Raw genomic sequence first — 12,903 nt, 5'->3', positions numbered from 1 at the left:
TTAAATGAAAAAGCATTTGTACAAAATTTTAAATGTACTCTTTCTACCATTTCAACATTACCATAACCCCACACTTCACAACCATACAATAAAATTGGAATAACAATCTTGTCGAACAAATACAATTGGTCATAAAGAGAGAGATGTAATTGGTTACCCTTTTTCAAAATACCATACATAGCTTTCGTTGCTCTTTCAGTAGCAACCAAGCTTTATTATAAACGTGATGACCTAACTTTTCAATCGTCAACTTCCCTTACTTATACCTATCACAAAATACAATGAAGCGCATTGAAGTGGTAAAATTTTCCGTTCGAATGGAACATTTTGAGCTATCTTTAGAACGTTTATTGTCATCTTATGACACGCCCATTTCTTTAGAAATGGATAAAACGGTCATTTTTTTTTTCGAATACCTGTAGAACAGGTTTTCCATAAATATAATAGCCAATCAAATTGACGGTCTAAATAAACACCGAGTAAACACGTGTTCGACCGAAACGTGTTGTGTTAACTTCAGTAGACATGATAAGTTCAAAAATATGTACAAATTCGTTGCAATTTGTGTTTTACAGAAGCGAGGAGTCTCTAACTCCCTCTTTTAATTTTTTAAAGCTTCATTTCAGTGTAACTCATGTTGCTTGTAGCGAAGATTGGGGTGACCCAAAACGACGACGAATATTTCTTTCTCGTTTCTAAAAATATGGGCGTGTCATTATGTTATAATTGACGTTCAAAACATGACTTGGAACGTTTCATCCAAACGGAAAATTTTACCACTTCAATGCGCTTCATTGTACCTTCATCACCTCATTACCTTCAAGCGGAGTTTATTTCTCTCAATTGATTTGATACGCGGGAGCACGCTTTACGTATGAACAATTTCTAAAACGAGGTAAATTATTGACAAACAAGTTGCTGAAACAAGAATATTAACAATCTCGTTTAAATTTCATAAGTTGTATGGTCGATACGATGACCTTGTCACCAAAAAAAACTAGAGGTACTGTGAGCAATGAGCTCACTAAATGACACCCCCCCCCCTCCCATATGAATATGATGGCAGTGTCCATGTTTTGCTCTGGAAAATTAAAAATATACGTCAGATCAAAAAGTAAAATAGGAGGTGCAGAATGGCAATATGTAATTAAAAATCTGTGAAAGTTTCATTCAATTTCCTTCAGTGGTATGAGAGGAGTTGCGGATAAGAGATGGGTACCCCAAAGCGTAACAGACGGACGGACGGAAATACCGATTACTATATATCCTCCCACTTTTCAAGCGGGGGGTATGATTATAATAAAGTCAAATGCTGACTGATGTTTTTCATTCTAATTGTAAGTTAATTATTTATACATACTGAATTAAAAACGGATTTTCCCGTTATTCCCCGATTATAACAAGGAGCACACGACGAGTGTGACCGATCGTCAGGGGATGCTCATTCCTCCATGGCCCACCCTCCCTCACTCACACACACGCTTTCACACTCAATGGAGAGAGAGAAAGAGAGCTAATAATTTTTCAAACATGATCTCTTCTGCAGAATTTTATTCAGGCGATTACAAATATTAAGATATACAGTGTATATGTATACAGTAAATATACACTTATCCCATTAAAGAAAAGGCTTCGCTTTGATTATAGTCCTTGATCTGGATTGGACCTTATAACCTTTATGTCTGATCACCAGAACACAAATGGCAAACAAGGCAAAGGTCGCTTAGGCGGCGAAAATGGCCAGGATGACCAGTATATACTTAGCATCCGAAGACAACCAGTCAGATGAAGTCGACGACGTGCTCGACGAGGCACTTTCTGAAAAACAACGATCAGCATCACAAAATAAAAGTATAAAATTGGTCATGATTTAAACTATATTATTTTCGTTTCTATGTTGATTCAAAATATATCCAATTGGATTCGGAACAAAAGACAACACAGAGTCATAGTCATATACAACTGTTAAAATTTAGATAATATGCTAAAAAAAATTATGGCGAACTCCTAGCTTAACTTTTATTAAACAAGATGTCTCTATTATTCTAACATCTTCTCTGATTTGTGTAGCAATATATCATTGTCATCTGTATATTGAGATAACCTTTAATGACCAATACGCAAGTGCATATGTATGATTTCTCTATAGCAAGGCAAGCTTTGACATATAAATGATTATACAAATATACACTGTATTAGCAATCCCGAATGTAGTCAATATTTTCGCCATAATGCTATGGTGTAAATAATGACCTTGTTAACAAATACAATGTATAGTTTGTAAGAGTTGACCAACGTTTTTCATTTTAACTTATATGCCGTTTTTACATTGACTTGTCTACATATTTCTCGTTAACCCGATAATGATGATGAGCATACGGTGGGTCTGATCAATCTACTGGAGATACATACACTTTTACGGCAAAAAAACATTTCATATTTATGAAATATAAATTAACGTGTAAATAACTATTTAGAGATGTTAAATATGAATAACCGTTCTCTTGAATAAAGATAGTTAACTATATCTCGGCAATATATGGTAATGTGGCATATTGCAGATCTAGCTCCATTACATTTCCTATTATAAATGAGCTCTTTTTTTGCACAATATTACCAAGTGTTTCTTTTTACCTATGATCTGAACTGTCAAAACTTTCGGTCCAACTAGATTTTTTCCATCGTAGACATAAATATACAGGTCAAAACCCGGTTCTGTAACATTGGCCACATTACTCTCAGCTAGAACTGCACCAGCTTTGAAATCAAACGAATGTTAATATAAATATGTTTCATTTGTCAAATAAATAAACTTATCAAACATTGTTCTATTATAAATAATATCAACGTTCTAGTTTGACACTTTCTGTGTTTGGAAATTTCCTCACTTCAATGTTGATTTTTAGAATTTTGAAAATTTTAATGAAAAATCGAATAGTATTTGCCCTGACGTTGTCCTAAAAAATCAATTATTTACTACACTTCTAACAAATGGTAACTTACAGCTAAATATCTTGAAAGGACAGGAAGCGGGTATGCAGGTCATGTTGTAGTAGAGCTGGGCGGCCTCCTTGTCAGTGGAGGATACTGTATATATAGACGTCCCTGTGATCGTAGTGGGGGAAACACTTACGCCTATAAAACATTAATTCACGAGAAATCTATTGAATTTTATATGTAGTATAGTTAGTTGTATTAAAAAAAATCAACTTAAATGTGTTAAACACAAGGAATTATTAAAATTAACAAAATCGTTATCAAAGTAGGCATTGTTTCAGGAATTTTTTTCACGTACAACGGCAATTGCGTAAAAATTTCATAGTAAGGTTCTTAATTTCCCCCTTTCCACTTCTTCAAATTTCATTTTTGATGTTGATATAATTAATGCAGATGTGTTTCATTAATAATATTGTACAAACGAATATCTTTGTTGTTACTTACTTGCCGGTAGGTTAGATATAACTGGCTGTTCATTCTTGGTCACATACACGACGAATGTACTGCTGGTCGTATCTTTAGTATCCGTGCATTGAATTGTCATCAAATACTCCCTGGTGGTATCATAATCAAGAGAAGCAGCCGCACGAACATAGATTGAATACCCTAAAAATATTATTTTATATCCATATATTTCATACATTAACCAGTATGTCAGATGATATTAAACAAACTTCTCAAATCAATGTAAAATTCATTGAATAATATATATTGGCGTGTGTACATGTTTAGAAATCGTTGGAATATGAGAAAGAAGTGGGCATCTATTTTAAAGCAGTATACTTCACTTACTAGAATTTCCTATAGAATAATAAAGGTAAAGATCAGTTGTGTTTGGGCTAATGGTTGAGGAGCACGTGACAGTGTCTCCTACTGTCGGATCAGTGACGGTCAGGATGTACAACTCCGTTTCTTCCGTTAGATCTTCGCTTACTTCCGTAGTATTGGGAAGATTTTGAAACACTGGAGGCTATAAGAATAGTATAAGTACATGTACCTTGTCAGTTTTTGAACAGGATAGAGATTTAAATTCCACATTAAAATAAATCAAAGATTGCAATCAAAATTTGCAATACCTTGTTTGTTACAGTTAAAGTAAAAGTGGATGAGGCCGTGTTAGTGCACAGATCCGTCACCGAGAATGTAAAAGTTGTAGTTCCTACACTCACTGAAGCAACGGTGGTTAAATTCCCTATTAAATTATCCAAAACAATCAATAATCCTTAATTCTTGTTTTTTAATCAAATGTTTTTATTTTCAAAAAAAAAAATATTAAACTACCGGAAGAAGTATCAAAGTTGAAGGACGTGGAGGAGGGGCTTGTTGACATCAGTGTATACGTCAGGTTGTCAGAAGCGTCGGCATCTGTTGCTGTCACGGTAAGTAAAGTTGTTCCTACAGCCGTGTCGTCGGTAACAGAGGACGTCGAGGGTAGAGTTGTAAATTGAGGGCTGTTTCCTTAAAATATATTACATGTATACTCATGCAGTTGGAACATTTCAATATACAAGTTTGAAAGGATGGGATTTTATTTGAAAAATCTTTAGAAAAAATGGTAACAAAAAATTGCACATAATAGCCACATACATCAAAACTTAAACCATTCTTCAACATTATTTTAAAAATTGTTTTGTATTCAGACTAATAACCTGGAGACAACTTAGCCTTGATAGAAAACTCCATATTGCGTTGAGGATATGTAGAAAATGAGGCTGTGTTTCCCACCACCTCAGTAGCTGAATCAGAGAAGAGCACATCTTCATTGGCACTTCCCACACCATTATTCGTTATAAAGTAGGCCAGTATAGTTACATTGGAAGATTTACTATACGTAAAGAAGAAAAACATTGCCAGTGCTCGAAGTGCTAAATTAATAAGACTGACGCTATTTTTAACAAAATATCTGCAAAGGACATGACTTACAATCCAATAAAATCTCCAGCATCAACGGATATTTGTTTAGAAGCAGGTACTTGAAGAGTATTCTGAGAGTTTGAACTGGATGTTGTTGCTGAAATTAAAGGAAGAACAAGAGAACACTGATCTTTTCCTATAAAAGTTTTAAGGTATTTCCATTCTGTGATTTCACGGATTTTTGCAAAAACTTATCATTTTTTATTCGAACCCAATAGAAAAAAAAATCGGACAAATGTTTTACTGATTCAATGTAATCTGTGCAAGTACAGGGTCACGGACAGAAAACTTCATAATTAGTTGCATGGCACCTTCTCTGAAAACCTTTGTCCAAATTGGACAGTTCTAGGTTTTTGAATATCAGTGGTACTCTTTCATATTGTTCAAGAATATAAAATTGATATTCGATCACAGTGTGAAAGAATATCTTATTACGTTAATGAATTTATTACTTAAAGAAAATATTTTTGCTTTGTTAAATTTTGAATTGTGAAGATCTGTAAATTTTAAATTAATCTAAGTTGTTCTCTGTGAAAGTTGCGTCTCAACACTAATGTATCATATTGTAATTGAAGTAAATATTTTGTTTGAATGAAGCAGTTTTTCTTGGTTTAATTGATATTGGTTTTAATTTGTTATCTTATATATTATCAAAGAAATAATGGCAATTGCAGAAATAGGAATATACTTTAATCAATACATGTACGAAATTTGAACGTTCAGCGACAGAACATACCTTTTTTTTTTCAAAATCAACATTATATTATTTCATTTTTATACATACAGGGATATTTAATAAAATACAGAATTTAAAAAGGTTTGGTTGAATGTAAACAAAGTTATAAACAATGTCTACGATTTTAAGAGCATCCTCTTAATAGATGAGACAGAGATTATATTGTTTTCTTCTGTCAATTTACCAATGTTTGTATTTCAGGAATTTACAGGAAGAGGACTCTACTCTTGAAACAAGATGTGTTTTTGAAACACTGATGCTCCCCAATATTGCAGCTTATTGTGAGAGTTGATATTTCTCAAATGCATGTCAAACTCCAACGGTGAAGATCAAAAGGTCAAACATTTTACCCACTGAAAGGTCTTGTCACAATAAATACACATCTGAAATATGAAAGCCATAGCACCAACTGTTCTAAAGGTATGACCAAGGTTAAAAGTGTGATGTTTTGTAAAAGTGAGCCAAACTTCAAAGTCAAGAGGTCAAATTTGTGGTCCCAAAGAAAGGTCTTGTATCGAGAAATACACCCGTGATATAAAAAATTCATAGCCCCGCCCACTCAACAGTTATGAGCAAGGTTAAAGTTTGTGCAGAATAAGAGACAGACAGACAGACAGACGGAAAGGACAAAAAGTATTAACCCCGTATTCTCTATTACGGAAACATAAAATATCGGATATTTTAAAAAGATGTTTCTTCTCTAAGAACCCTCTGTACACTAGTGCAAAGTGTTTTTTGAGCAATGAGAGATTTGTATTGAATAAAGGTGTAAATATAAAGCTTATCTCTTTAACTTCAATATATGGTACGTAGTATTTACCCGCGGGAAATATATGTAATGAAAACAATGTAGTATCAGTGAGCAGAAACCACTGTTGTTGACTTCATGCATGGTTAAAATATATATGCAAAAATCATGTTCAGTGAATTTATCTCGGCCTTTTAAAATGTTAAATTTACTTGAACTGGTTACAAATTGAGTACTACAAGTGTATGTATTTATTGGAATTCAGATCTAAAAGCAGTTACCCCTTACTGCAGAAAAATACCGTAGAACCAGAATTCTTTAGTGTGCAGTGTAGACAGGGTTCTTAATAATAACCACAGTGCCATTGTAATTGAAGCGATTCATTTTTTTAAGACGAAGCTTACCTAAATCTGAATAAAACATGAATGCTAATTATCAGTTGCTTGTATCTCAATACCTTTTATTAATAAGTACTTAAAGGACTTTATGATTACGAATGTAAATATCTGCTTTTGAGTCACAACAAATCAACAACACTTGTAATATGCATTAAATGTTTTTTAGTTCTCCTGCTTTTTTTTTTGGTTAAAAGCAAACAAAAACAAATAACATCATGTAGAAGTGATTGATTGATTGATTGATTGATTGAATATTGTTTAACGCCGAGTCGGCAATTTTTAAGCCATGTTTCGGCTGGCATGTAGAAGTGAAATATGTCATTTATTAAAGTATATGACGGAAGAAGTAAAATAAAAGCTAACAAATTTGGGGGGGGGGTAAAAAAAGGGGGACCCAAACGTAGAGTATTAAACATCTTCGGCAAAATATTACACAATCTGACTCCGGCACCATAATGACATTGTTATTAGTTACAATATTCATGTATTTCAAGTTGACCCCCTTATGAACCTCATTCAGAAGATTAAAAAAATATACTAAAGTGTTGTCTGCCATTAAAAAAGGTGAGTAAAACAAAATAACAAACAGCCAAAACAAAATAACAAAGAGTTGCTGACTATCATTTGTCAACCTAAAAGAAATAACAAGCATTGGTGGCAGATAGGGTGTCCATGTACGTATTAATTGGGGATTTATCTTGGTTGCAACTGGGGTGCTTTTGTACAGGTTGTAAAAGATAAGATGTCAAACGCCTAAAATCCTTTCGATTCTAAATTTTCATTTTAAAAAGTCCCTCCATGCGGTAGGTATATGAAGCACAAGCTTCAATTGTTTAACGACAATACTAGAAGATACTGTTATACATGTAATTCTTTTTATTTGAAAACAAAAAGAGTAACAGCAGATAGTTTTGAAAAATATATATATTTTCTCCTGCATCTGAGTGTGTACACTGTATTAATATAACAATGTAAATACTTACAGTTTATATCAAAGGAGTTTTGTCCAATTAGAGTCCACACGTTTGAGACAGATCGCCATACTTGGGTATAAAGTGTTCCATATGTTGTACCTATGTAAACCTCCCACTCCGACACAAAACCACAGCAGTCAATTTTATACTCGTTGTCAAGTGAGTTTAGAATGAAGGTTCTCCCTTTGGAAATTAATGCAAATTGAAATATCTTAATGATTATTTCTTTTGAGAGTCGCTTGATTCATAACAGAAGACATCAAATACAAAAGACCCAAGGGCCTTAACAGTCACAAGAGTATAATAATGTGAAAGATCCAATAGAAGTAGAATAAATAAATAATCAAAATAAAATGAAAATAAACTTAGAGACGAAATATGTTGCTTAAAAAGAAGATCTGGGATTAACAAAAATTTTATCAACTTCTCATTAGCAGTTACATGTACTGTATATTTTTATATTATAGGTGTCCAGAAGTAGAGATTGAAGCTTTTCAAAGGTTAATTATAAATTAAGTATAAACATTAATTTTACTGTATACAACAAATTCCTTGATAAAGGGCCAGGCCAGAAATTTGCTATTTCGGAAGAGGCACATTACTCATCAAACGCATATGCACTTAGTACGTTTGCTTTATAGCAGGAGATGAAAAGCAATCTTTTCAAAGAAACAAAAGTACAGACAATTGCAGGAATATTAATATTTGCAGAGAAACAATGCTGTTTTACTATACATGTATGATCAATAAGAACCCCGCCCTAACACTAGAACGTCTTGACTCATGGGCCATTAATTTTATTGTTTTGGATTCTTCCTTATCATAAGGTTTTCATCTGTTTGTCTGCTACCTGCGACCAAAACTATTTTCAAGGAATTTTATCTGAATTGTACTATATGAACAAAAGAGCTTCGAAATAATATTGAAACTCCTGAGAATCGCAATTTTGAAAGAATTTGCTCTAAATGTCATTTATAAATCGAAAAGGACGAATTCAAAATATTGTATGCATTCTTTTTTCTGGAAGAATATATACATTTTTTCTTAGCAAAAACTCCCGCTTTAACATCATAACTCTGACTCTGATGACATGAAATTCAAATTTTGGTAGAGGGCTTATGCTTATTTCAATCATGCTTACAATTTGACTGCTTGATGTCCAAATGACAAGAAAATGATTTTTTTTATTAATGCATTAATTTTTGTGATTTTTAAATCCTTCTGGCAACATGGATGCAGGGACAATGAAATTCAGAATTTTATTCACTTAAATATGATCAATGACAAAGAGCCAGAGCGCATTTGATAGTCACTTTCGCCTACTCTAGAAGTGATTTTTTAAAAACATTGTCTAAATTTGTTAAAATTGCATTACGTCAAGCAAATTGTGTTATATAATTAATCTTATCAATACATACAATGTCAGTTATACACGCCTTGAAGCAAATCACACCAAAATAATACTTAAATATTAATAGTCCCCTCATATGATAGGTATAAAAATCGTTCGTTCAGTTTATATGGTGAATATAGTAAATACTGAGGTACCCCCCTAAACAAACTGTAGCAAAAGACCACCCTTCACCAGAAAAACAACTTCTGAATAATTTTATTTGGATATGACTACACTTAATTACATTTAGATAATTTTGGTTAATGGTGGTCTTCATATTGAAAATATTAAAAATGTTTAAAATTTTTCTTTTCATAATTATCTTAGGATTCAACAATCTGTCTTAAATGTATACATCTAAATACAATGACTTCGTAGTGGTATGATTGCTGGACTGTAAACATAATGATCGTGGGTTCGAATCTCACAGTGTGTGTTTTACCTAATATGCTTTTATTTTTATTTTCTTAGTGCATTTTTCCTATGTTTTTCTTTTATTATTTTATTATGCATGTATAAATAATGTAAGAGATATATAATACATACATGAGAGATATATAATACATTACACTTTGAAAGTATCTCGGGAAAAAACAGTCCTGAACTATTTTAATTGACCCAAACTCATAGCTGCTAGCTTGTTTTATTTTTTAAAATTTTCTAAAAATCTTGTTAAGAATAAGAGTATTGAACAAGTAAAAATTATTGCCATGTAACAAAATTGCAACTATGAAAATATAACTCTGGTCCACAAATGATTGCAAACGTGTAGTTTGATCTTGAGTTGAAAAGGTACATGTACGTGTATCTATAAATAGAAATAGGTGATTTCCTTTTAAATACTTGAGTCGGCCGTGTCGTCGGTAAGGCAGCTATGACTCTTTGACTAAAATTGGAATTGGTAAATTCAGAGAAGAGGCTGAGTTCATTGAATCTATTAAACCAAAAAAGATTGTTGATCAATTATTCAAAAAGCTCTTTGATTAAAATAGTCAACAATATTAAGTTCAATAAGTAGATTAACTGATGACAAATATCCTTTTTGTCCCCCGCTTTCGCGAAAGCGTGGGGACATAAATCTCATTCGTCTGACCGTCAGTCTATCAGTCTGCCTGTCAGTCCGTCACGAAAACTTTAACCTAGCCCAAACCTTTTGATTTAGTGGGGATATGACTTTCACATGTGTATTCCTTATGACAAGACCTTTCTTTGAGTACCACCAAATTTGACCTTTTGACCTTGTAGCTTGATCCACTTTTACACAAAAACTCCAAACTTTTACTTTGGCCATAACTTTTGAATGATAGATATTAGGACTTTTTTATTTAAAAAAATAGTGGCAAGACCTTTCATTGGATACCAAGAACTTTGACATTTTGCCTTGACCTTGAAGATTTTTATACATATAAAAAAAACTTTAACCTTGGCCATAACTTTTGAACTTTAAGAGGCTAGGGCTTTCATACTTCACATATGTAATCCCATTAAGAACACATTTCATTGGATACCAAAAAAAATTTACCCTTTGACCTTGGAGTTTGACCTACTTTATGATTGATTGATTGTATATTGTTTAATGACCCTCTCGAGAATTTTTCACATATGGAGACGCTCCTACTTTTTGAAAACATTGACATTGGCCCCAAATTGTGAACGGTAGATACAAGGAATTTCATATTTCATATATGTATTTTTTGTGGCAATTCTTTTCATTTGATACCAACAACTTTGACCTTTTGAGCTTGACCTTGAAGATTTCCATATATAAAAAACTTCAAACTTGCCCATAACTTTTGAATGGTAAGGGCTAGGGCTTTCATACTTCACATATGTAATCCTTGTGAGAAGACCTTTCATTGGATACCAAGAACTGCGACCCTTTGACCTTGACCTTTGAGTTAAATTTACTTTTAAAAAACAAACCTAGACAATATTTAATGAAGGGTTATGGCTAAGGCTCTCATATTTCACATACTTAATCCTTGTGACAGGACCTTTCATTGGATATCAAGAACCAACTTTTAAAAAACTATAACCTTGGCCATAACTTTGTACGGTTAGGGCTAGGGTTTACATCTATCACATATGTAATCCTTGTGACAAGACCTTTCTTAAGAAACCAACAACTTTGACTATGGAGTTTGTCCTATCTTGTAAAAATTTATCCTTGGTCATAAATTTTTGAACAGGTGGTGCTAGAGATTTCGTCTTTCACAGTTGTATTTCGTGTGAGAAAACCCTGATTTGGGTAATAATATATTTAATTTGCATTTATGAAAGTTTAATCTTCGCTATGTTGCCATACGGGGTCATCAGTGTTTCACAAACGCATCTTGTTCCTTATATTGAGATGAGATGGGCTTTCATATTTTACATGCGCATTTCCTGTGACAAGATTTCTCCGAGCATGCTATGATTTCTGACTACTAGACCCTCACGAATGACCTTATTTTAAAAAAAATCAACTTCAGTGATAATTTCTTAATGACATATGATACGGCGTTCATATTTGACACAATATGTCAAAAAAATGACATCTCAACCACAAAGACACCGAAAGCGGGGGACCACAATTCTTTGAATTTGCTTGTAATTCATATAATATCCCCCTTCGAATTGACGTATGAAAAAGTGTAAAACAGTTAAATGTAGTGAATTACAAAGAACTTTTTTCAATTATTTCCTATATCCAGTGATAATTTATTATTTAAATATTGAATGAACGAAAGATCCATATAAGCATGAATTTAGAATGTCTTACTTTTGTTTTAAACTCTTCTATCCGTTTCATGAAATTTCGTTTGCAAGAAGTACTTTGACTTCAGAGATCTCACACACAGCACAGTATAATAACAATTTCCATTAAAAATAAAATTATTGACCATGACTGACTTACTTTGATATTTGTATTAATTTTGTTGAAGAAAAGACATTACCTACGCCTGCGTCATTATTAAAAGAGGAGACGGATTTTCCGACAGATTGTCCCGTTATACATGCTGCTGCATCTACAACAAAAGCGAACAAATCAGAATTGTTTAAGATCATTTAATCCTATCATAATCTTAAATTTAAATATATTTTATTTTGATTTGTTACTATTTTAGTTATTCCAAACATATCTACGAATTTTACATCTCAAGAAAATATTTTTTTTTTCAAACTTTCATTGCAGAAACGTTATTTGGGTTTGATTTTTACCAACATTTGTGTAAGAGAGTGTTGCATAAGTCAGATTTAACAAATATATTTATTTTGTAATGTGATATTTGTAATTTTGGGAATTTCTAATGAACTGAATTGGCAATTTTAAAATAAACTTCTCTTGGCGATTCATCAATTTAAATACAAAGTTTACAAAGTTTTTAGTTATTTGATACCTCCTTTGGACATAAAATGATATATCCATTCACCTCAATCTATCAGTGAATGATGATAAACCAGTAAATTCAAAGAAATTTTGAGATAAGGCAGAACTGGACCGATTTTCTAGATTTTGAGACATCTTGAATTAATTCATAGTCATACAATCGTGTACATTAACACAAGTGTTAGATTGTTGATTGAGAGATATCAATGAGCTAGATTTAAAATTCGAAAAACTTAGATCATTTACAGAAAAATTTTGAGCTAAAGCACCAGGCTATCGTGTGTTATTCGGTAAAATCTTTTTTCACATATATACCCGGTATGTAAGCCTATTACCTCTATTGATATGTGTAGATACAAAAATTAAACTCGAT

At 32.6% G+C, this 12,903-nt stretch overlaps 1 protein-coding gene across 1 annotated transcript; it reads right to left on the bottom strand.

Annotated features, from left to right (window-relative positions):
- Window positions 1-1,544: 1,544 nt before the first annotated feature.
- On the bottom strand, window positions 1,545-8,366 carry LOC134277810 (cadherin EGF LAG seven-pass G-type receptor 2-like). Its single transcript, XM_062760118.1, has 11 exons — window positions 8,303-8,366; window positions 7,777-7,950; window positions 4,921-5,008; window positions 4,647-4,822; window positions 4,279-4,455; window positions 4,074-4,189; window positions 3,790-3,967; window positions 3,442-3,603; window positions 3,004-3,135; window positions 2,635-2,757; window positions 1,545-1,818 (listed from the first exon to the last, which is right to left on the bottom strand). The coding sequence occupies exons 1-11, from the start codon at window positions 8,364-8,366 to the stop codon at window positions 1,724-1,726; spliced, it is 1,485 nt and encodes a 494-aa protein (XP_062616102.1). The 3' UTR covers window positions 1,545-1,723.
- Between the last annotated feature and the right edge of the window lie 4,537 nt (window positions 8,367-12,903).

Source organism: Saccostrea cucullata, unplaced genomic scaffold (genome assembly GCF_032062105.1).
Source record: "Saccostrea cucullata isolate Sc308-1 unplaced genomic scaffold, CSIRO_AGI_Scuc_v1 ctg6780, whole genome shotgun sequence".
In the NCBI taxonomy this organism is placed as follows: Eukaryota; Metazoa; Mollusca; class Bivalvia; order Ostreida; family Ostreidae; genus Saccostrea; species Saccostrea cuccullata.
The sequence above is the reverse complement of the archived record's forward strand: the minus strand, read 5'-3'. Positions and strand labels throughout refer to the sequence as shown.

Bases quoted from the DNA above. Each gene is read 5' to 3' on its own strand.
- LOC134277810 (XM_062760118.1), bottom strand. From the start codon at position 8,366: ATGTGCCTCTTCCGAAATAGCAAATTTCTGGCCTGGCCCTTTATCAAG. The intron at 3,604-3,789 runs GTAAGTGAAGTA...TAATATTTTTAG, and splicing joins TTATTCTATAGGAAATTCTA to GGTATTCAATCTATGTTCGT. The intron at 1,819-2,634 runs GTAAAAAGAAAC...GTTGTTTTTCAG, and splicing joins TTTGACAGTTCAGATCATAG to AAAGTGCCTCGTCGAGCACG.